This window comes from Hypomesus transpacificus, chromosome 22 (assembly GCF_021917145.1).
Source record: "Hypomesus transpacificus isolate Combined female chromosome 22, fHypTra1, whole genome shotgun sequence".
Classification (NCBI taxonomy): Eukaryota; Metazoa; Chordata; class Actinopteri; order Osmeriformes; family Osmeridae; genus Hypomesus; species Hypomesus transpacificus.
The window spans coordinates 7,417,703-7,443,077 of NC_061081.1; the positions used below are offsets into that span (position 1 = coordinate 7,417,703).

Here is a 25,375-nt window from a genome sequence, read left to right on the forward strand (position 1 = left end):
GGTACCTCTGCTGCTCAATTTCCACTTTTTTTTAGATTAGAAAAAAAGAGTATGGTCCACTGCTGAATTATCATTGACTCATTAAAATACATATTGGTGTTGTAATATGAGCTTGGGAGAGTGACAGTAGACATCAAGCCACCAGGTACCAAACATGACTACCTCACTGTACTAACAGATATTTGGTGTAGCAGAAAAAAAGTTGTTATTTTGAATGCAGAGTTGAAAACAATTATTCAAAAGAGTTCACAAACTTTTGAAACTGTACCTTTAATACTTTATTGAGATAAACAAATGCAAGAAACATTTTGTAAAAGAGTGAATTTATATTTTGTTAAGTTAAACAAATGGATAAGTGCACTTGATGATGGAAAAGGTTAACAGTTACACATTACTGTAAAATACATTAAGCAGGCACTTTTTGATGCATTGATATGTTGAACAGACAGAAGGTTACATTGAAGCTCGTGAAAATGTGAAATAGGCAGCTAAATCAAGAAAAATAATTACTCATAAGAAACTAAACGTGGGTACATATTCTTCTACCTCATTGCTATCATACGATTGTGCTGTAAAGAGGATTTCATCCACAATATACTGTATATTTTAATTTTTTTCTCAAAATGTACTGGTTTCAGTTGGTTAGGTCTATTTGACACATAACAGTTAACAATTTAACCACTCAATAGCACCAAAAGAAACATAGCATTAATGATTTAAAAATACAATGTCTTGAAGAAAGAAATAAAATATGGCTTTACGAGCTTCAAACAAGACAGCTGGCCAAACAGAACCGATGATCTCCAAACGTTGACAAACAAATCACTTTATTAACATACACATTTAATAGAAGATACCATTGGTAACACATTTCATAGCTTTATTTATCTTTAAAAAATGATATGTTTTTATTCTTTCTATTAATTTTTCAACGCAGTAAATCATTGCACCTCTGGTCCAAATTGCATCAAAATGCAGTTACTGTAAATGTCCTTGGTTCAGATAAAGAGCACCTGACAAACCCCCCATATTTGAGTTGAACTGTCGTCTTTGGTACATGACCAGACCCACACTCGTTCATGGCAATCACATCACTATGTTTCATGATATAGCTAGTGGACAGTTTAAATCATTGAGCAGTCAGCTATGACTTCTTATCACTCTTACCCACCCACAGCAGTACTTTTGGTGGCTGCATTTTTCTAATTAAAAACACAGCATAGATACCTCCAACCAGATGGTCATTGTGCTCGCTATAAAAATAGTATTGCTCTAGCAGTGAAGGAAAATATATTTTTTTTTGCGACAATTTATTGAGTAAAAAGATTGTAGATGCTGGGCAGACATGCAATCTAGATATAAGAGCTAGCCTAAAGGACCTTACTATTGCATTATTAACATAGAAACTATGAAAAGCGCAGTTACCTCCAGGACTTGCATTTATTTTTTGCATAATCCAGAAAACAATCAGTGGCACTGTAATAAGGCTCTTGAAAGTGACAAACTAAGAAAAACACATTGAAAATAGACAACTTTCACTTTTTACCCCAATAATTTCTTTAATTACTTTGCCCAATATTGCTCTTTTAAGCATAACACTATATAGTTTTCTCTAATAATAGCCCGGGCGAGGCCCTGAGCATCTGATTTGTCTCCGCTGTGTGTCTAAAAAGTGTGTGTGTGTGTGTGATCTCACTGCTCCTGCCCATCGTCTCTAAGCTCTGTGGGCAGGAACTTGTACTGCTGCTGTCTGATATGTGCCAGCCTCTTCCTGGCTTCATCCAGCTCTCTCTCCTTCCTCAGCATCTCCTCCTGAGCAGCAATGATCTGCAACAAAACACAACCAATGAGCTTTCACAAACTCAAAATGGATGATAGACACCCCAAACTGTGCAAGTAAGATAGCACATGCAATCTTAGAACAGAGTATTTGATTCTAAGTATAATTATCAAGGACTTACCTGGGCAATACCGCCCACCATTTTGCTCTTAACCACAACAGCCTGATCATCTTGGGCATCAAAGGCTGCTTTCTGAGCTGCCTTCACCAAGTTATCTGAGGCCCTCTTCACAGCGTTTCCTGCAGCCTGTGGAAGGTCAGAATGGTTAAAGGGAGCCATGACCACCGAACCAAAGGCCAAACAATATTAGAATGGGGCCTAGACGTCTGTCTGACAGTTAGGGATTCACTTGAATGGAACTGATTTTGTGCTCTGGTTAGATATTACCTGGATTTCTAAGGGTTCGGGGAGATGAGTTAGGTATTTATTTTTAGGTATTTGAGTTAGGTGTACAGCCTTGGTGACTGACGCACACAGTTAGACTTAACATGACTAATCCACTCCTCGTTCGCCCCTGGAAAGGAAACGTCAGCCTCTACCAAAGCCAGACAAGCAAACCAAAACACTCTCCCCTCTCTGTACTTGAGGAGATGACTTTAAAAGGCAAGAAAGCTGCTCGTCGTAGCTCACTTGAAGCAAAACATACATCTCTGAGAGACTCTCTTGGCGGCGCATTGCAAACAAGGAGTCTGATTTTTTCTCCTTTTGAGGCTTTGCTAAGAGAAAGAAGCGCTGCACTGGCAAGGGCACCACTAGGCTGCCTTTGTTAAATTCCCGGGCTCCTGATTTATGTGATGCTGGAATGTGACTGTTCGCCTGCCTTCACATAAACACACAATGCTATATAAACCCTCTCAGACACTTAACAGCTGTTCATGGGTACAAGACGCAAGGTTGGTGCTCGCTGTTTTAACTGAGGAAAGTCTCAGTTTGGATAAAGATTGGCACTCTATGGACATTGTCCTGGGATCACATTTCCCGTAGCCCTTTGCCCCCCCCCTTTCTCTCTGACTTAAAAACTGTCCAATAAAGAATTACTTTTTTTTTAACATATATATTAGGGGTGGGTGAGAAAGTCGATTCACTTATTAATTTATCTGATATAAGTTAGTTAATATATGTGAGGTTGAGTTTGCATGGTTTTTATGTGTTCGCACCTTTATAAATGAGGTCAGGCACCTTGAGGCCTGGTTGCTTGCTTGTTGCTTGCTTTCCTACAGGTACACTCTTGCACTTTGGAGGTTCATGTTTAATTGTAACTTGTTTAACTATATGCTCTTATATTTCTTCCCATTGGCACTTATTTTCTTTTCACAATGTATGCTTTTTGTTTTGGCCACCCACAATGTGTTTTTGGGGCTATCTCGATGTTTATGATCATTGACCTATGCGCTTTTGTAAAGCTCTCTCTTGGAAGTCGCTTTGGATAAAAACTCCTGCTAAATGAATAAATGTAATGTTGAGGAGGCCTAATCACGCTTCTTTCCAAAAGGGAAAGGACTCGACGACTGTAGTGTGCATATTCTTTAGTGTCGCGGAAATCATAGACAGAGGCTAAAGTTTCTAGCAGCGGATTCAACATCTCAAGTCTATGTACTGGATGATGGTATAAACAAATGGGAATGACCTCCGTAGCAGCTGCAGGCTCTGAGAAGAAGGAGATAAGTCTTTGCTGATTGGACCACAGATTATGAGATTCCCTGATGTGCTTGGTGTGCCTAGAGCTAGCTGACATATTCACAGCCCTGGACACACTATATCTAAAGAGTGGATGGGATCATGGTTGTTTAAATGTACTGTATGTGGAAACTAACCACATACTTGGACATCTAGAATTGACACAAGGTTGCTTTAAATATGTTAGTGTACCTTTTGAACTTTATACATTTCCTGTCACCTATTCAAAATTGTTGGCAACAAGTCAACCTTGACAACTTTACAGGAAATGTCTAAGTTGAGATATGAGATAAGTGGACCACTTTCAGCGTACACCAAAGTTAACTACAGTGTGCTGGAATATTATTCATGAATGGATCACATTAACATTTTATTCATGTAGCAGGCACTTTTATTCAAAGCGACATGCCCACATGACCCAACTAAATTCAACATTCCCACTCCCTTTGCAGGATTCCAATCAATATAAACTGTGGTGTTCCAACCTGAAGTGCTACTTAGTTAGTATTAAATAAAAGCTGCATATAAAGTCTTGCTTTAAACTGGGATAAATATAGACAACCTAAGCCTGATGTGACAGCTGTACACAGAAGGGGAGCCACATGTAAAACTAGAAACTGAGACACCAACCAAAATATGAACTCCCCTCCCCCCCCCCCTCCACACACACACACACACACACGGGCACACACACACACGGGCACACCGACCTGTAGCCTCTTCATGGTCTGGGAGTCCTGGTCCGCCTTGACTTTGCAGGCCACCAGAAGCTGGGCCGTGGAGGCAGCCACCTGCTTAGCGGAGGAGATGAGCTTCTCCTCGCTGGCGTGGCCCTGTACTGCGGAGTTGGCTGCCTCGCACAGGTTGTTGGTGGCTGCTGCAACCATACGGGCCTGACATGTGTGGAGTATGTTAGTGAGGGCGATTTGCTGTGAGATTAAAAAAGTGTGAGACATCATGACACTTACAGCTGAAATGAGACCCTGAGACCACTGTCCATCATCCGCTGCGTTGGCTGGGATGGCACCAACCTAGGAGACATGCACAAAGGAGGGTTGAAGAGAATGTCAACACAGAATGAGAATCTTTATGAGACTTCAGGATAGTGCCAGGATTCATTAATCACTTTGCTGCAATCAAACCTGCGAAGGCTTACCTTTCCCTGGGCGACCAGTTCCCTCTGGGCAGCTGAGGCAGCTTTCACCAGTGCACTGGTAGCGGCTGCAATCGATTTGGCCGCCTCAAGGATCTGCTCCTCGAAGTTCAGGCTCTCATCAGCTTCCTGTTTACAGAGACAGCAAGCATGCTTTAGTTGACAAACACAATGCAACTACCTAGATGTGACTGTGCAAATACCTGTTTTGAACGCCATAACAACACAGTAGCACACCCATTCTGATGTCAATAGTGTGGTTTTGTGCAACTTCCACAAGGACCCATGGGTGTCAACTACTTAACCACCGCCAAGTCCTCTCTTTAAAATGCACAAGCTAACAAAGGCAATGCATTTTGAAGCTGCTACGCCTGAGGTCAAGAGTCAAGACCTGCACCACCAGTTGAGAAGCATTGCACGCAGGCTGTGAGCAACAGCAGGGCAGGGAAGGGCTGAGGTTAAGCTAGCAGGGTGGAGGTGTGAGCCATGGGAAGCCCTGAGGCAGGTGGAAGAAGCCCTGAGGCAGTTGGAAGAAGCCCTCTCACCTTGGGCTTGGTCCGGGGCCGCAGCTGCTCCAGTTTCTTGGCGGCAGCTTCGATGGCGGCTGCTGCTCCTAAGAGCTCGTTCTCTGCGATTACGGTCGGATCTTCGGGGTCCACCCATTCTGTTCCTGTAAGAAACAATCAGCCGAAGTAATTAATGACTATTGACCAAACTTCACATTCACTGTAAATTTTTCACTCTTTGGCCTTAATCAAAAGCATGCAATCTCCAAAGTCAGGGATCACACACAGTTACCATCCTTTAGGAATGTTAGGGCATAGGACACATGCTGTAATATACTACTGAACTTTTACATGTTCACTTATACATTCTCTGTGTCTTACGATATAATGATGATACATAAGAAAATATATTACATAACATTCCCTGTGATTTGATATTGGCTAAATATAGAGACGTAGACCAGTAAATCCATTCTCAAACTATTTGGAAATGACTACTGCAGTATTTAATACTGACGAATTGATGGGCTTTTCAGTGGGCCTTTTACCACTTCCAGCCAACCACATCAATCTCCTGCTCCTTCTCTCTCAAAGGGCAGATATAGACATCCCATTTTCATCTGCCCTTAAATCAAGATGTGACATTATCACCACGAAAGCCAGCAGGGTTCTCTTACACTTAAGTCCTCTTACATGAGAGCTGTTGAAGATTGCTTGTCGAAATAAGCAAGGGGGTGTTTTTTCTTTTGGGGTTGGGTGGGGGTGGGGGGTGGAATCACAACATTGGTGGTTGATGCAGTCATGCTGTTGCCTTGAGGACGACGCAGTTTGTACTTGACACCTTCAGAGCAGGGGGGAGTGTGGAGATGGTCGTGTGTAAGAGGAGAAGGTCCTGGGGACATCAGCTGAGAAGCATTGGTGAAAATGAGGCTGTCAACAGCCAGGGACAACCCCCCCCCTCCTCCTCCTCTTAAGACATGCTTTGGCTGCGTCTCATTCCAAGGACATACTTCATCTTGACCTCGTTGGTTTGCCCTTGCCAATCAGACCATCACTGTTTATAGGCTATTGATATTCATCCATACTGCTATGGCGTGTACTGCTATGGCCTATCTTGTACTATCAGATCTGTGAGGGAAAGTGGATAAGGACTGAAGTGGAGGAGGAAACGATAAGAAAGTGATGGAACCTATACACAGCCTATAGAACGGGAGATGTGAAAGAGGAAGAGTGCACGTAGGGGGGGGGTGTGGTTTGGATATCTGAAAGCCCGGAGGTCAAACTACCTTTCATGGCCTCCGCAGCCTGAATGAGCTCTGTGACAGACCCAGCCACGCGCTTCGAGTAGGTGGCCAGCTGCTGCTTGAGCTCATGGGTGGGCTTGTGGATGATCTGTTGGAAGGGGACAAAAAAGGGACAACCATCAGATGGCTCTGGAAACACGTCAACCTCTGTGTTCAAACATGCGTAATTCATTGACATACAGTAGGTGTAATAACAACAACTCTCACTTTGCATACTATGGTTGTAGGGGTAAAGCTCGCATCTCTCAAACATCCATCCCATATCACAATAATAAAATGGGCTTGTTGAACATTTTGACATTTGTGTCTTCTGTTAAGGATAAAGGGTATTAAAACTGTTTGGACATGATAGGAAAATAAATGTGGCCAATTCAGACTACACATACAGTGCCCTCCAAAAGTATTGGAACAGTGAGGCGAATTCCTTTATTTTTGCTGTAGACTGAAAACATTTGGGCTTGACATCAAATAATGAACGTGAGACCAGAGATCAACGTTTCAGCTTTTATTTCCAGGTATTTACATCAGGATCTGATGCACAACTAAGAAAATATCACATTTTGTTTGAATCCACCCATTTGTCATGTGAGCAAAAGTATTGGAACAGATATACTTAAAACATATTTAAGTGAATAAGACTTAATATTTAGTTGCAAATCCTTTGCTTTCAATAACTGCAGCAAGTCTGTGACCCATTGACGTCACCAAACTTTTGCATTCTTCCTTTTTGATGCTTTCCCAGGCTTTCACTGCAGCCTCTTTCAGTTGTTGTTTGTTTTGTGGGGTTCCTCCCTTCAGTCTCCTCTTAAGCAGGTAAAATGCATGCTCTATAGGGTTTAAGTCTGGAGATTGACTTGGCCAGTCTAATACCTTCCATTTCTTGCCCCTGATGAACTCCTTTGTTGTTTTGGCAGTGTGTTTTGGGTCGTTATCTTGCTGCATGATGAAGGCTCTGCCAATCAGTTTGGTTGCATCTTTCCTTAAATTGGCAGACAAAATGTTTCTGTAGACTTCCGAGTTCATTTTGCTGCTGCCATCATGTGTTACATCCTCAATGAAGATTAATGAGCCCGTCCTAGAAGAAGCCATGCAAGCCCAAGCCATGACATTACCTCCACCGTGTTTCACAGATGAGCTTGTGTGTTTGGGATCATGAGCAGTTCCTTTCTTTCTCCAAACTTTAGCCTTTCCATCACTTTGGTAAAAGTTAATCTTTGTCTCATCAGTCCATAAAACTTTGTCCCAGAATTTTTGAGGTTCATCTCTGTACTTTTTGGCAAATTCCAGCCTGGCCTTCCTATTCTTCTTGCTAATGAGTGGTTTGCATCTTCTGGTGTAGCCCTTGTACTTTTGTTCAGGAAGTCTTCTGCGAACAGTAGATAGTGATACCTTCACTCCTGCCATCTGGAGGTTGTTGCTGATCTCACTAACAGTTGTTTTAGGGTCTTTCTTTACAGCTCTCACAATGTTTCTGTCATCAACTGCTGATGTTTTCCTTGGTCTACCTGTTCGACGTCTGTTACTTAGTACACCAGTAGTTTTCTTCTTCTTCAGGACATTCCAAATGGTTGTACTGGCTATGGCCAATGTTTCTGCAATGGCTCTGATTGATTTTCCATCTTCTCTAAGACTCACAATTGCTTGTTTTTCACCCAAAGACAGCGCTCCGGTTTTCATGTTGTTTTCACCTCTGAATACAGTCTGCATAGACAAAACCTATCTTACCCAATCTGAACCTGAGTGTAGACATTCATTGGTATTTATTGATTGAATAATGTATGTAATAGGACACACCTGGGCAACAAAACACACCTGTCAGTCATATGTTCCAATACTTTTGCTCACGTGACAAATGGGTGGGTTCGAACAAAAAGGTGATATTTTCTAATTTGTGCATCAGATCCTGATGTAAATACCTGGAAATAAAAGCTGAAACGTTGATCTCTGGTTTCACATTCATCGTTTGATGTCAAGCCCAAATGTTTTCAGTCTACAGCAAAAATAAAGGAATTGGCCTCACTGTTCCAATACTTTTGGAGGGCACTGTATAAGGACACCACCAGTTACTATTGTGGCCTTGTTTAGGACAATAATAGATTGGGAAGTGTCACAGAGATTTAAAAGGGCTTGCCTGACTGTGACAAAGGGTGGCCTGCCCAAAAATCGTAGAGCGTACAGAGCGTACCAGAGGTTCCAGAACCAAAACCATGTAAATGTAATTTAAGCCTTGGAAACTTTTGGGCCAACCTGGCAACCATTGTCCCTTTCAGCTCAAATGAGAGTTTGCCTGTCTCTGGCTAATGGGGGGGAAAGCTGGCTCCAGTCTAAGTGACTGTCCTCAGAGTGTCCTCTACTGAGGCGCCCTCGCCAGGTCGTGGGTGGCAGATGACAGGTGCAGGACATTACTGGAGCTATCTGTGCCCACAGGCCCACAGCGAATAGGCATACCGTGCTCAAGTTCGTATAAATGCGCTACTAAGAAAAGACAAGAGACGCATGAGAGTGGCTGCATGGGAATGCGGAGTATGACAGTGACTAATACAGCAGCCACACGCCAATGCATCATGTCTGCACACACATGCGCACACACAGAAAGTGTCCGACGCACACAAACGACTCGCCCAGCGAGCAGCACATTCACACATAGGATGGCTGCTCGATCACCCAAGCCCCACTTGAATGGCAACAGAACATGTTTTCAAAATGAGCGTCAAAGAATGGCATGGTATCTTAAATGCACGGTAACACACACACAAACCTTCATGCAATAAAAAAAAATATATATCTCAATCTTTGGGGGGAGGGGTACTATTCTCAAGTTAGCCATTTTATAAAAAAAAACGATTGTGAGCCTGATTATGTTAGTTTACATCAAACCGTTCACATGGTTTTGTTCCATCATGTAATACACTGTAGTTGCGCATTCAATCTAAAGATCCAAAGGAGTTAATGTATGCTCAGAGTCAGGTAAGGAGAGATGGGGTTATTCTTATATGAGACCTGCTGAAGTGTAAGTATGTCCCAAGGCACCCAACCAAAGCAGCTCCACACTCGTGCAGGTCAATCATGTTGCCTTACTCACCGGCTATCAGTCAACATTCATGGAACATTGATGGAACATTGACAAAATGTTTGGATGGAGGAAGAATAGAGGGGGCAAAATCATTTATTTTTTTTCGTAATTGTTTTCATATGTGGGAATTTTATATTTACACTGCATTCATGGACATACAAATGCAAGCATGCAAGTGAAAGATAAATGTGATGTTATTGAACCAATAAACTGTAAATAAACTCATTTTAGCTAAGATGACAGCTTGATGCATCTTCTATTGGGTTTCTCATGAGGACACCCCTAACAGACCTGGCAACAAAAGATACTTCATTCTTCCTGTGGAAATGTTAATGGTTTACCCTTTACAACTGTGCATGAGTGAAATCTCAAAAATACTTTGGATATTACTGGAGCTTAACACCTGCCTACCTACACTAATTAGATCACTTTCACTGATCTAGAGAAAATATTATTCAACCTCTTGCCTTGAGCTTTCCATAATTCAGAGATCCTTTAATTACTTAAGTGAAATAACGTTCTAAAATGAGGTGTTAACTCTTGGTAAAAATGAATAAAAAATCTCCTTTTGAACATTTAAATGCTTCACAACATATCGTAAATGCTTCACAACATAATATAAATGCTTCAAAACATAATGTATATTAGGATTTCCAATTAATCGAAAATTTCCCTCCAATTTTTCATATTGTACCCTGCCTTCACAAACAAGTGGCTGAGTGGGCACTCCCTAAGTGGACGGAGAGCTAGCCACTGTAGAACCAGGACATGAAATGTCAAATAACAAAGGGTTCAGGGTCGGGTTGGCTAGGGCAATATTTTACTGGGGGCACGTCCTGTTAGTTTTGTGACTGTAAGCAGGGTGGGAAGGCTGTGGTCTTAATGTGCACTTCACTGTAAGCAGACACCTTTCTTTGAATGGCTTGTTACTGCCAGACCAGCAGTAACAGACTTGGTTACATTCATTCTTCAATTATGAAGAAGTTATACCTGTGTGATTGAACTGGACGGTTAGCACCAGCTAGCTGTCCAGGTTAAGGGAATTCACTCTAAAGATTTTAACATCTGTGGAAATACATTCTTACAGATTCTTGAGAATAGCAGGAATCCAATAGAAGGAAATGTACAGTATGTGTGTGTGTGTTTGCATGGTTGTGCTTGTGTTTGAGTGTGTGTGTGTGACAGCAGAGCCCTCTCACCACTAGCACGTGTTCGAGCAGACCCAGGTACCCAACAGCACACTCGTTGCCATAGCGCAGGGCTCTCATCTGCACCTCCATGTTGACCTCAGGGTGATAGGCCGCTTGCTGAGGAGGTATGAGGGAGGCCAATGTTAGTGTGACAGTCATATATACTGTACATAGCCATTCACTCCACTGTTGTGATCATTGTAAACAGTGACAGATATTTGAGAATAAACCTTTTTAAATGTTTATGAAGGGTTGTCTGATGGTTAAGGTTTGTTTTGATGACATTCTGTTTACCTTGCACGAGTGCAGCATATCAGCGATGGCTCTCCTACTCAGGTTCGCTGTTGCAATGACATCTTCCTGGCGACAGGAGTTCCCAGCAGCCACTGCTTTGGCAGTTGCTAGGGTGATGCCTTTGGTCATGCGGATGAACTCCTCTGGTGTGGCTGTTTTAGGAGGCGGCTCTGAGCTGCTGAACACCTGAGACCGGACCAATCACAACATTAGTTTCATTTGAACTCAATGACATCATAACGCTGACTAATGAACTATCATAACCATAGCAGCTAAACAAAATGTATATTTAGAAAACTCTTCAGATGTTACAAAAGAGTACAGTATGATATTAAATATTTGGGCAATAATGTTGGCGAAAATATGTTTGCACGTTTTGCAATGTAAAATACAATACATGAAGACACTTGCGCTGCTGTGACAGTAGCACTCACAGCCAGCTCCTGTTTGATGTGCTCGATAGTGGCCTCCAGCCCCCTGGTGCCCTTAGTGGCTTCATCCTCCACTGCTTTTACAGTCTTCAGCAGCGACGTCACGTTGGTCACCATCACCTGGGGGGGACAGACACCTGTACTTCAGGGCTTCCAAAATAAAAGGGGATGGTGTTGTGTCTTTAACCCTTGTATAGTTGCGTTTACATGCACAGTAAGGTGAGAATAGAGGTCAAGACATACAGAGGTAAACAGTAAGATGGTAAACAAAGAAAGCATGAGCCAGTTTTGCGAAGTGTTTGTCTGTGTGCGTGTCAGTTCGAGGGTCGTGGTATAATGTGGCTCTACTGCAACCAGTAGGACATGTTATCTCCATGTCTGAATCTGAGGTTGGGAGAGTCTGTGGGTGTGTGTCTGTGTTTCTATATTGTCGTAATCCTTTCTGTCTGTCTGTGAGGGCGTGAAGCATTTCAGACTGTGTGTGTGTTAGAGGAGGGGGGGGTAGTCTAATGTTACTCCTCAGCTGTTGTCAGATACTTCTGGCCCTAACTAAGATGATTAATGACCGGAAAATCTAAATGAAAAGGGCAGAAAAACTAGACACCAGGATTGAAGAAGTCTCTGTAGACACGTCAGGAGTGTTTCCTGCATGTGAACGAGCAGTTCCTCAAAGAGGTGAACACTGAGAAGTGTGTGGACCTGTTTATGAGCTGTTGCAGGAGACAAACTGGTAACGGAGCAAACACACACCACTTTACACCCAATAACCCTTTTATTCTCTCCTAAAAGTAGATGACAGACTGCTGAGGCGTAGTCTGGCTATGCAATAACAAGATGGTAGATTAGGTACATCCTGCCACATTGCTAAACTGATGGTAGACTTTCATTATGACCACATACAGTGGTTTGAGCTATATGAATGAGGTGCGAGGGTTGTGTGAAACTGGGTTATGGGAAATGGTAACTGTACTGTATGTAGAGTACTACCTTCATGTAAGTAGTAGTTTAGGTTGTCAACTTGCCGCAGTGTTTCTACCAGGAGAGAACAACTAGTTTACCTTGGCAGAGTTCTTTAGCTGCAGCATGGCAGGGTCATCATGGGGCTTGCCCGACGCCGCCTTGGTGGCACTGATGAGATCACCCAGAGCTTTAGCCACATCTTTGACCGCGTTGATCAGAACCACCTACAGGGGGCACAATAGTTACATGTGAGTTGAAATTTGCAGACTTGACATTGTGACCCATGTGGTTGGGTGGCATTTCCTGTTCTCACACACAGACACAATAGGTGCGTTCGACATGGACTGACTTCATGCAGCGCTGCAGCCGGCTCACTTGAAACAGTTAATTCTGGTTAGACTTTTTGTCCGACTTGAGACGGCGCCGAGGATAGGTCCCTGATCGATTTAAAGAACTGCCGGCTGTGTAGCCGAGCGCATTTTCTCAAGAGCAACTGCACGGGTTCTAGTGACGACACAGCTATTTCATGATTGGCCAGACTCACACACGACAACTTTAACGCGTGTTTTGTAATTATTCTGACACCTTCAGTTTTGCCAATGCTCAAATCCGGACCAAACTGTTTAATTGAATAAAAAAATTGTTGAAGAAAGGGTTTTACTCTGCCTCTTCACTAACGGAAAGACTACGTTTAATTATAAATAAAGTAAAGTAAGCAAACAGCGCTTAATCGGCCGTGACTGACGTCAACGCAGCAAACCGAGAGAAACTGAAATGTCCGACTTCACAGAGCCGTTTTCAAGTCCTCCCCGACTGCAAGCGCCTACTCTCGCCGGTCGTTTCATGCAGCCGCAGTCCATGTTGAACGCACCTAATGACTCAAACACACTGGCCACACACAGACACATGCACAGGATTGCATGATGAACACCACTACAAAACATGAACATGATCAATGGACAAGATACCACTGTGAACGTGCCAGTCAATCAACCCCCCAGTGAAGATGGGAATGCTTCTTGTGATACAGGCGGTGGGATGGATCCCAGTGGAATTCTTATGTTGTAACTCCTCAAAAGACAATTGTGACCCAACATAACTTGAGTTTCAGCTTTGAACTAGATCAACAAAGCTCTAGTAAAAATAATTATTTATATATTATTCTTATTATATATAACTACAAATGCAACCTAGCATGATAAAAAAAAGTGGTTAGAAGGGCAGAACAGCCAAAGGAAGATGCCAAACAATTTTATGAGAATTTGGACCAGCCAATAAAACACCAGGTTTATGCAAAATAGTTAGCCTAGTTACTAGTTAGTCAAAGCCTAAGAAAGCAAAGTACATCCAAAACCCACCAAATATGAGAGAACGGGACCCTTTGCAAAACGTCAGCATGAATAAAGACCACAGATAGGCTTAGGGGAGTCGACTTCTCTGGCCACAAAACGCAGAACTAGCCAACTCCGTAAACAGGAAGTTTGTAAAAGGCTGATGTGCTCACAGCTTGACAACTGAAGGCACAGCTGAGTGTTGTGTCTGCCACTGTGAAGCCATGATAAGGAGCGGTGTGCACGTCTCCTACTGCACTAATCTGTGACGGTCAGACACAGTCACAGTCGGCAAACTAACTGAAAAGAAAGTAGGAATGCAAGTACAAACCCTTGTCTTTTTTTAGATTGCCTGTCCCCATGAAATATCCTTCCACGTTGCAGGCTGTTGCAACAACTCCCTCTTTAGGTAGGTAGGGTAAAAGCACCCTTGACCTTTTCATGTACTGTATAATACAGTGCCATTGTAGTCTCCTATACTACTGAAATGTATATAATGTGTATGACCTGAGGAGGGAGTAAAGAAGTGGACAGTATCTATATCCATATTTGATCACCCAACATGTCTTTCTTCATCCTAATCATTTGCATCATAGACAGTTGTTTCTTCCACACTAAAACACACACAGGACGGATGGGTGAGTTCAGATTCAAGGAGAGTACCCACATCATCAGAAAGTGAAGCCCCATGGTAAGACAAAAGGGCCTTTGTACATAAATAAGGAAAGGAAAGCAAGCACACACAGAGCACACGATTAAACACGACACTACCTAAGAAAAATGTCTATTTAAATTGTATGTACTTTATGTGTTGGCTTGTACCGTAAGCTAAATTGTAGATACTAGACACAGGTAAATGAAGGCCCTCCTTAGACAGGGACAACGACAGGCAGCCTAGGCTACCTGTGTTTCAGGTGTTCTACCTGTGTTTCAGGTGTTCTACCTGTGTTTCAGGTGTGTTTCAGATGTTCTACCTGTGTTTCAGGTGTTTTCCAGGTGTTCTACCTGTGTTTCAGGTGTGTTTCAGGTGTCCTACCTGTGTTTCAGGTGTGTTTCAGGTGTTCTACCTGTGTTTCAGGTGTTTTTCAGGTGTTCTACCTGTGTTTCAGGTGTGTTTCAGGTGTTCTACCTGTGTTTCAGGTGTGTTTCAGGTGTCCTACCTGTGTTTCAGGTGTCCTACCTGTGTTTCAGGTGTGTTTCAGGTGTTCTACCTGTGTTTCAGGTGTTCTACCTGTGTTTCAGGTGTGTTTCAGGTGTCCTACCTGTGTTTCAGGTGTGTTTCAGGTGTTCTACCTGTGTTTCAGGTGTTCTACCTGTGTTTCAGGTGTGTTTCAGGTGTTCTACCTGTGTTTCAGGTGTGTTTCAGGTGTTCTACCTGTGTTTCAGGTGTTTTTCAGGTGTTCTACCTGTGTTTCAGGTGTTCTACCTGTGTTTCAGGTGTGTTTCAGGTGTTCTACCTGTGTTTCAGGATCCTCTGCACCCAGGCTGGCAGCACCCAGCTTGACCACATCGGCCAGTTTGGTGATGGTCGTGACTGAGGACTGTGCGGCCTGGGCCAGTCTCTCCTGGCTGGCTCCGGCACCAGACACCAGCAGCTTGGTGTCCTCCACCAGGGCCTTAGCAGTCTTCAGGATATGCTCCCTGGGGGACAAGCATGGGACACACAGGGTCAACTGACAGACAAACATTATCAGAAGGAATTAGATGCTCTCACTTTAGATTGTACATAATAAAGTACTGTTACTATTATGTTTGTGTTCTATATGACACAGTACAGTGAAGCATAGTATTACCATAAAATACTATCTCTGCCATAGTGAGTGCATTTAACTTTTAATTTAAAACACAGAATACAGGAACATTTCAGTGATTTGATCATTTCACCCCATACTCCATTCCAAATGGTCGTTGCCCTACCTATGGTCTGCAAAGGTTTCGGAATTCTCGCGGTTAAGTGTGCCTGCTGTGGCGAACATGATAGTGGTATCCAGGTCAGCGATGATGCCCGACACAGCACTGGCTGCAGTGATACAAGCCTGGGTGCCACGGTTACCAGCCTGAAGGGCTGCCAACACGTGGGACACCTGAGGATGAGAGAAGATTCAATCTCAATTTACAGTAAATAGAGTACTATGGAATACATATGATATTGCACAAACCTGTATATATACACATTATTTACAGTACTACATATACTGTATATTGCATGTACTGTATTCTATATGTATAACATATATGGAATCTACATTGTATATAAAATGGTCCACAAGGAAGTCAAATTCCTGCACTACTGTGACTATATACTGAGAGTTCCCCTACTAGACTTGTGGCTCACCTTTTCGGAGACCTTCCGAGCGCTGTCGATCAGCTCCTTCTTTGTGAAGGCATCATTGGGGCTGCACTGCAGAGCTCCAGCCTTGGTGACCAGGCCTGTACAGGTGAAGCCCAGATCCCCAACTTGTTTCTTGATGTGGGAGCCAATCTGGAATTATAAATAGGGCATAGTGCCCGAGATGCAGTTGGTGAGTAAGATGACCCCCACAAACATCTAGACATTTATTTCATTACATAAGTTATTACATGCACAGTGATTGAGCCAGCTGTCATAATTGTCGGCCTAATTCACCATCCAGTGTGTGCGGGGTGTGTGCTATGTTTACATTAACATTTGTATTTTTTCCTTGTGCTATGCATTGCTGTAAAATAATCTTTGATTTTCTGTATCCCATTGACATAAGACACCAACAACTAACCAAAGAGGCTGTTGGCCTAACAAAGCATTATAAGACGTTTATTACCTCATCGTTTTCAGCAGTGATGGCAGCATATTTAGCCTCTGTGGCCAGATCTCCAAATTCATTAGTTAGCTGGTTGGCTAAACCTCCAAGCTCATCTGGGTTGTTGTTGGACTTGGTCACCTGAAATCAACACAACAAATACTTTGTATTTCACTTTATTACTTGTACTACTCAAAAGAAAAAGGTTACATTCATTACAAGTATAAGAAGCATTTATTACAATTTAGAAAACCAATTTGACTCACCATCTCCTGGACAGTGACAGCGATGGCTTTGGCAGTCTTGACCATGGTGGTTTGGTAGTCCACAAAGGTGCCCTCAGGCTCACCAGGGTTCTCCTCCATTTTATTGATGGAATGGGTGATGGAGTCCACCATGCCGCCGACGGCACCGGCTGCGCTGGCGGCCTCATTCAGGGTGGCGGCCAGGTCGTCCACGGCCTCCTTCATCATCTGCACCGACTCCTCCAGAGCCTCCTGAGTGTGGGCCGCCTGTGGAGGGAGGAAGCACACATAACATGAGAATGAGATTTCCTTCACATGTTGATGTGCAGTATACTGAGACATCGGCCACTACTACCTAAGAGTTTTGATTCTAAACACTATAATAATAATAATACTTTAATGTTATTAAGAAATTCCAATATGAGAAACGGTGCCCCCAATTCTTGTCTGAACTTCCATACTTCCCTCCAGCTCGAGTTTGATTAGCAGTGGTCTCACAAAATAAGTTTTCCTCGCCAAAGGCGATTAGCTGGAACAGGAATGGCTGGAGAGAGCGGGCTGCTCCAACAATTAGAAATGGACATTCCACTGACACTGAGCTGTCTGTGCTGCTACACAACTCTCAGAGGGCTACTCTCATTAGCTGACAACATGTTTAAGAGGGAATGTATTTGTTTTTACCTACTGTACCTGTAACAGTAGTAGTATAACAGTAGTACATTTAACATTAGTAATCGTGTAACAGTAGTTAATTGAACAACTTGGCAGTGCAGTAGAACTAGAGCAGACCTTGGGGTTTCCTCCAGCCTCCTTGGCCGTGTAGAGCATCTGTAGAGCAGACTCGGCCAGTGTCTTGGTCTGGTCTAACACTGCCATCTGCTGCTGACTATTGAGGATCTTGGAGGCTGTGCCGATGGATGCCATGATGAGGGGCTCAAAGTAGCTGACCATCTGAGACACCTGGAGAAGGCAGCAAGATATATAAAGATAAGGGATAAATAAGCCTATATTTACACACAGGACAAAACAAAACTATTGAATACAGTATGTTATATAGCAATTTACAAAAATGTACTTAATTCTAGAGTTGTTTTTTTGAAAAGTAAATGCACATTCCCCCCCCCCCCACACACACACAGGCAACTTATACTGCATGTAACGTAAACGTGTAAACTTGAGTTATTGGGGGTCTGAAAGCCGTGTACCTTGTGTCCCAAGTGGGACGCCTCAGAGCGGGCGGCGATGGCCACTGGCTCGATCAGATTGCTGATCTCTTGCACTGAGGCAGCCATCTGATCATGGAGAGCCTGATGGGCACATGCAGACACACAAACACACGTTCCATTCTCTTCCAGCACTTTCCATGTATCACGTAATCTGATGACCATCTAACGACAGACAGCAGTCAAGCAAACACCTCTGCCTCCTTTCCATTTAATTATATATATTATTTTGATAAACAAATAGCATAGACATTAAACTAGAGGTCCACAAACCTCGTGGGAGATGTCCTCTCTGGGAGTGAGCTGTTGGCTGATGGCTGCCAGGGAGGCCTGGTCGACTTCTCGGATACAGTTGTTAAGAACCTCGATGGCTTCGTCACACTCCCTCTGGCCTGGGGCTTTATCTCTGCACACACAAATAATTTATGTCAGATAAGACATTAAACAGTCCCATCTAAATGACAAGAAACAAAAGGCAGCAGGCAAAAACGCAAGTGATCCCTTGAGAAATGCTATTGGGAAAATGGGCAAGGGTACTTTGCATGTGTAATTTACTAATTCAATTAATAACAATGATTTTTGAAATGTGAGGCATTCCCTTGGCCAATCACGATTTGAGGAAACACGTCTCTGCATGTGCTGCATGGTGATTAAACATTTGTATTAATTGAAATGTGAAGTATAATCTAATGCAGATGAGGTTAAAAACGATTCTGTAAAAGAAGATGCAGTATTCTAGCCCTCAGTACAGAACACTTTCACGACAACTACTTGAAATGTTGTATATTGAGAAATATTTTGTTTATTTGACAAATTCATTCATAGCTCCTGTGCTATTTCAGTATCCGTAGCCACTCGAATGATGAAATAAACATGTAACAAACATCCAACTTCCACTCATCATACCTCATGTTGGTGATCAGTTTCTTGATGGAGTCGGACACGGTCCTGGAGTGCCCCGCCAGGACGGACCACTTGGGGGGGTCCTTGGGGTTGACGGCCAGGGAGCGTGCAGTCTGGATCAGGCCTGTGGAGCTCTCCAGCATGGTCTTGGCTGCCACCACAATGGGCTCCATGGCTGCGTGACCCTAACAGATTTAAGGGTTGAATCTTCTATGGTGAATGACTTATCCGACAAACTGAGACCAAATTGGCTTAAATTTACTGGGCATGTAAACGGAACATAACATTAATATATATACTCTCACACAAACAGCAGCTTGTGCAGGAAGGCAATAATATCATAGTACTATATTATAAATTCAATCTTCACACAAATAATGTAACTGGAATGACCACTGCTGTTCTACTGCACCTTCTACTTCAGGTCACACTATTGACCTGCAGAGTTTAAGAGGGCAGGCTACTTAGTACAATGAGGTACCTCAGGGCTTATTTGAGCAGGCACGCTGGCAAATTCTGGGTTGGAGGCGAAGGCTGTCAGGTTGTCCACAGCCTCGATCAGGGGCCCTGTAGCCGCTTTACACTTCTGTCGGTTCTCATGGTTGAACGCTCCGTCCAGGGCCTGGTCAAGGACCATCATGCAACATTAGTTTACCTTTGTAGTACTATACGTACATTTCATTCATATTACAACCCTCCAATATACATGCTCTATCACATTCTGTGTGTCTGCAAAGATCTCTAAATGGACTACAGCCTTAAGCTGTATATAATGAATAATGGTTGTGTTTTGTTATTGCATTATCAACTAAATCTAAAACAAGTTTATTCTCCAGAACCAGTTCAAAAGTCTACAAAAAGATCTCACCTGCAGTCACATTCACAATATATTAGTTTTGCTTTCAAAGAAATTCACCAAATCCAAATTTCAAAAATCTAATCTAATTTATTTGTATTTTATTATAATATTTAAAATAAAACTCAGTGGGACTGTGATTTACTTTGATTGACTTGACCAGATTGGCGGTGCTGTTAGCCACTTCTTTGGCAGACTGTACAAACTGTCGCTTGGCAACTGGGTTGGCGGTCTTGGAAGAGGCGAGGCGGCAGGCGTTGCAGAGAGCAGAGGTGTGTTTGGCAACAATGGTGGCAGCAGAGAGGACCTTGGGAAATGACAAGAGAAGTGTCATGAAGTAGGAGTGTCTACTGACATTGACCGATGAGGCAATTAATGCTTCAATAGGTAACATTATAAGTTAACTTAAGAAACAGCACCCCCCATCCTGTCTGAACTACCGTGCTTACCTTCAGATCAAACTGGCTTGACTAAATAAACCAAGAAGATGAGACCATCTCACCAGATGAAAAGGAACTTTGGAAAATAATTGGCTGGAAAATGTGAAATTGACATTCCACTGGCACTGAGCTGTATGTGTTGCTAAACAACTCCCAAACGACCTTGTTAGCTTACACGTCATGTTTACAGGTGACATTTTTTTTTCTTCAGATTTTCTTTAAACCTATAAAGTACCTTTAAGTTATGAGACATGGACGTCACAGACAGATTGATAATTTTTGTGAACAACATTTTCTGTCGTTGCACAGGTCATCGTCACAATCACCACATGGATGGGTAAGTGATAAAGCCCACAGAAGTCTATGCTCATTCAAGAATGAGAGTGTGTGCTCATTCATTCATGATGTGTGTGCATGTGTGAGTTTGAGTCCTTGTGTGTGTGTGAGCATGTGCGCGTTCTTCTACCTGGGACTGTGTACAAGCTGGGTCCACTAGGTTCTGGCATGCCATCTGGATGGACTGGTTGGCACGGGCAAACTGGGCAGGGTCCACTAGGCCCTTCTGACCGGCATGGCTGTTGGCGTCTGACACACCCACCAGGTAGGCACCCTGCAAGATTAAGGAAGATCATTGGTTGGTTCACAAAAATCCAGCCAATAAGGAATAGTTTTGACATAAACAAACCAGTTAGGTTTAGTATAATACTGTACCAATCTTAATATCGAGTCTTTGACCAAAGTATCTTTTGTTTAACAAATTATACAGTAGACCTAAACAGGACATTTCAACATACATCCTGACCATGGAAATCCACAGTTCAGATGTGTTGATGCAAAGTTTTAGCTACTGGATTTTGCAAATTTTTACCATGGCAACAGCCAATTCACACATGACGTCACATGCAGTTGTCTACTGCATGGGCCCTATCTGAGAGCTATTTGAAAGCACAATGAGAGAGTGCTGGAAGAGGAGCAGGTAGTGATTGGTTGTGAGTGGAGATTTCAGAGGAAAGCACACAGAACTTAATACACCTCCCTTATTTTTTGTCAATGTGTGTGTGTGTGTGTGTGTGTGTGTGTGTGTGTGCAAAATACACACTGAAGACAAACTTAAGAGCTAGATCAGAATTCTTCCAAAGAAGAATATTTGTGCTTGTTTTTGCCTTTGCTGTAAGATGATAAAGATGTATTGTATATGTACATGCATGAAAATGGAGTAAATTCACTACTGAAAAGCTCCTCACTCCTCCTTGTTCCAGATGTTTCATACAAATGTTTCACGCATTGGGGCCTGAGTAACGAGTCTTCTAATTGGCCGAGAGCACAATTAGGCCAGGTGTATTTGAGCGTGAGTCATCGTCTAGCATGCATCACATTGTTCCCCTATGGGCTCTGACTGTACAAGCAGCAGTTTCTACTGGGTGAGAAGAACCCCTCTGCAACTTGAGTCTAAGTTGAAACTCTGTGTGTATAGAGGAAACACAATGGAATATACACAATAACAGCAACATGGATTACCTGAGCGGCTGCTTCAGTGAGGCCACATAAGGCTTTGGAGCCAGCGCTCACAGAGTCCCCAAACTCAGGCAGGTTACTGTTCTTGGCATTGTGGGAGATTCCAGCCATAGCTTCTCCAAGGACCTAAGGGGCAAAGGTAAATAACTTGACAGTTTTAATTGAAAACATTTGAAATTGTATTAAAACGGACACTTTAAACTTAAATTCTTCAAGTTACAGGAAGACTTTATTGTAATTACTGTATGAATTGTATTAAATACCATCAATGAAATGGCTTTATGATGATGTACTGTATGTATTGAAGTCAGCAATGTTTACAACTGAAAGAGTACATGGCCCTTGTTTTCATTATCACGATAAAGTACATGTCTCTCCACAGAAGAGAAGAAGAGGTAGTTAACAGTGTAGAGTAAAAGTAGGGTAGAAGCAAGGAGGGAGAAGAAGATGAATGGACCATGGCACACATCTTAAATAAGATGAATGGACCATGGCACACATCTTAAATAAGATGAAGGGACCATGGCACACATCTTAAATAAGCGATGAAGAAGCAGGGAGGGAGAAGAGGGTAGGAGGCGGTGGAAGGAGGAGGAGGAAGGCAGGAGAGAGGAAAAATTAGGTGTTTTATGTCTAGCTTACCTTGGAGTTTTCCATGACACTGTCGATGCAGTCAAAGTAAGAGAGGTCATTGACGGCTTCAGTTGGGTTCTCTAGCATCCCTCGAACAGTCTGGAAAGATATGGTGCTCAGGTCAAGACTCCTCCACATACATGCAGTCAAATACATCAATACTGCAGACACATCTGCAAACGCATGCAGACACACACACACCCCCACACACACACACACACCCCCACACACACACACACACACACACACACACACACAATCACACCTGACAGTTACATACTCCGGGTGAAATGGCCATTTGGGAATAACAAATATAGCATCCAATATTTAGCCCTCAAATACTTCCCTTTGCTAGTGACTGTAGTTCTGGTTGATATAGCATCACACTACTCTTATCTATGATATCCACCATCAAAACAAATAGACATACTTATAACCATTCAAAACAGAAGATTCCACTTGCGGACTACAAAAACTCTACAGAATAGTACATTTAAATCATCATTTCCGATTTTTATGAATAACAGTGAAGGCGTCCTCAGAATCCAACTGGAGAGAATAGCATCAATAACATCAACAGTGAATCCCTCCTCAGCGTCAGGCCAATACTATGAAAAACATTCACTGTACACACACACACACAACGCCTTAGCAACCACTAACTCAGTATCTTTCACACATGCAACACTTGGTGAGTCATCTCTCAACAGTCAAAACTGTTCACACAGAAGATACTGTGCAAACAAAAACAACAGCGGGGGAAAAAAGGAGAGAAGGAATGAAAAGGAAGAGGGGGACTGTACCTCTAGTTCCCGGAGAGCATTGTCGCACTCCTTCTGGCCTGGTGCCTGCTGCGTACACATGGTGATCAGCTGGTTGATGCTGTCCGTGACGGCACTGTGGACAGGGAGGAGGAGAGGTAGACAGAGATATTGAGAGAAAGAAAGAGAGAGAGGGGAGAGAGTAAGAGGGGGAGGAAGAGATCTTAAAATGACATGAGGGAAAGAGGGAGTGAGTGAGTGAGAGACCTACTGAGGACCGCATGTGTGATTGTGTGTGTGTGTGTAAGGGGGGAGAGAGGGATGGAGAGCGACAGCCGCTGTAAATTAGACTTCGCCCACACGCACTCCAGTGCTCTCCCGCTTGGCATCTCAACAGACCTCTCCACTGTCAAAGTTCTCTCAATCCAAAGAGAACCAGGTGTGGTGGGGACAGAAGGAGTAAAGCACTCAAGCACATGCCAGCAAAACTGCTACTGTATTTTCAGGCACCTTGTTATGTTCTGTAATGCTGCCCATACTTAATAGGGTTGGTTTATTGCACATTTGTGTGTGTGTGTCTGTGTGTGTTTATTACGTAACAGTATGATACTGAATCTGTGTGTGGGTGTAAGCTTGTGGGTGTACAATGTAAGTGAGTATACTCTCTGTGTTTCTTTTTTGTGAACCCATGCATGGGTGTGTGTGTGTACATGTACATGATTTGTGTGTGTGTGTGTGTGTGTATATGATACTAGACCAAGAGGTCTAGAGGCATCATGACATAAGTACCATTCATCATCATCATCATCATCATCATTGGTGCACCACACAAACATATGCACGCACACTCTGCCCTGCAGCAAAATCCCAAACAGACAGAATTTTACTGGATTTCTATCAAGTTCCAGAACTTAGATGGTATGGGACCAGGGACTAGTTTCATTAGATGAGCGGAGTTGTGGTGCAATGATCAGGAACTGTTTTAGGTTCTTACCGTGCGGCGGCTGCCAGTTGGTTCTTGAGGTTTGGGGAGTTGGGGTCGGTGGAGAGGACCTTGGAAGCCAACAGGAGCTTACTGGAAGACATGGAAATAGTCTTCAGGTTGGACACCACCTGGGTCTGGTCCTCCTTGGACTGCAGGAGAAGATGGAGGGTAAACAGGGTTAATGGGGTCAATGACATAGAGGAATGTGATGTCACATGACAGGGGTCAGACATGCAGGGGGAAAAGGGATCACTAGTTGTAGGTGTCTCTCCCCCCCACTCCTACACTACCTGCGAGTGGCCCGCCATGTCCACACCAGCTCCCAGGAACTCATTGAAGTCCTGACCGAACTTGCCGGTGGCCTTCGCCAGGTCCTGAGTGGTGCCGCGCGAGGACTGCACCAGCTCATTGGCAGACTGGTTGAGGCCAGCCGCTGCCTGGTTGAGGTTACCCTGAGCCTCCTGGAAACTCTTCCCGCTGGCTGGGAACTTGGGAGGTAAGTAGGAAGGGATGGAGGAAAGAAGAGAAGAGAGCGAGAAGAATCCAGGAGGGGAGGAGAGAGATGCAGACAGAATAATAGAGGAGGGGAGAGGAGGGGAAAATTAAAGATCTGAAATTCTTATTTCTAACAATATTTTTGTGATTAGAGTCAGAGAATAATCACATCTTTATAAAAATAAAAATATATATACTTAGTAAAACGGTAAAAATGGTTATATAAATATTTTCACGGTTTACAAAAGCCTTATAGTGTCAGGCGGCAGAACATTAAGATGACTTACAGAGTCGGCCAGTAGCCTCTTGCTGGCCTCTCCCACTGTGCGGATGGCGTTGTCCACCTCTCTCTGTCCCGGCAGGCAGTTCACACATCTGTTCAGTGCCTGGGACACAGCCTTGGCCACCTACACACAGATACACACAGACATAGTGCTGTCTATACAGTATATCGTACTGTCTTGCCACCTACCACTACCTCCCATCATCTCTTTCTCTTGCTCCCTCATAGCCTACCTGGGCCAGTCTCTGCTGGCTGTCGGGGTCACCCGGCTTGGCGATGGCCCTCTTGGTCTCCTCGATTAGGTTGGCTGACTTGTCCATGACGTCGCCGGCACAGTCCAGCATGGCTTCACGGGCCTGGGGATCAGCAGTGGTGGCTGCCACGCCCCTTGCTGCGGAGGCGAGGGAACGCAAGGCCTGGGCCACGTCTCTGGCGGCCATACCTGGGAGAGGGTGGGAGGACAGCAAGAGAGGGGAGAGAGATGGGGGAGAGAGATGGG

At 43.5% G+C, this 25,375-nt stretch overlaps 1 protein-coding gene across 2 annotated transcripts in view; it reads right to left on the bottom strand.

The window, feature by feature from the left end:
- Nucleotides 1-306: 306 nt before the first annotated feature.
- The window catches only part of tln1 (talin 1), a 56,750-nt gene continuing 31,681 nt past the window's right edge, over nt 307-25,375 (bottom strand). For both annotated transcript variants that reach the window (XM_047044336.1, XM_047044337.1), the window contains exons 28-57: nt 25,110-25,318; nt 24,881-25,000; nt 24,389-24,586; nt 24,108-24,247; nt 23,156-23,249; nt 22,362-22,451; nt 21,723-21,845; nt 20,671-20,814; nt 19,910-20,071; nt 19,390-19,530; nt 18,912-19,093; nt 18,279-18,411; nt 17,988-18,089; nt 17,572-17,742; nt 16,804-17,049; nt 16,559-16,678; nt 16,096-16,242; nt 15,678-15,844; nt 15,218-15,401; nt 12,528-12,653; nt 11,473-11,589; nt 11,039-11,224; nt 10,754-10,861; nt 6,464-6,569; nt 5,217-5,341; nt 4,675-4,800; nt 4,487-4,549; nt 4,229-4,411; nt 1,962-2,087; nt 307-1,827 (exon numbers count right to left, since the gene is read on the bottom strand). In XM_047044336.1, coding sequence (XP_046900292.1) covers nt 1,693-1,827; nt 1,962-2,087; nt 4,229-4,411; nt 4,487-4,549; nt 4,675-4,800; nt 5,217-5,341; nt 6,464-6,569; nt 10,754-10,861; nt 11,039-11,224; nt 11,473-11,589; nt 12,528-12,653; nt 15,218-15,401; nt 15,678-15,844; nt 16,096-16,242; nt 16,559-16,678; nt 16,804-17,049; nt 17,572-17,742; nt 17,988-18,089; nt 18,279-18,411; nt 18,912-19,093; nt 19,390-19,530; nt 19,910-20,071; nt 20,671-20,814; nt 21,723-21,845; nt 22,362-22,451; nt 23,156-23,249; nt 24,108-24,247; nt 24,389-24,586; nt 24,881-25,000; nt 25,110-25,318 — 4,274 coding nt within the window. In that variant the 3' untranslated portion in view covers nt 307-1,692. The remainder of the gene's footprint in view (nt 1,828-1,961; nt 2,088-4,228; nt 4,412-4,486; nt 4,550-4,674; nt 4,801-5,216; nt 5,342-6,463; nt 6,570-10,753; nt 10,862-11,038; nt 11,225-11,472; nt 11,590-12,527; nt 12,654-15,217; nt 15,402-15,677; nt 15,845-16,095; nt 16,243-16,558; nt 16,679-16,803; nt 17,050-17,571; nt 17,743-17,987; nt 18,090-18,278; nt 18,412-18,911; nt 19,094-19,389; nt 19,531-19,909; nt 20,072-20,670; nt 20,815-21,722; nt 21,846-22,361; nt 22,452-23,155; nt 23,250-24,107; nt 24,248-24,388; nt 24,587-24,880; nt 25,001-25,109; nt 25,319-25,375) is intronic.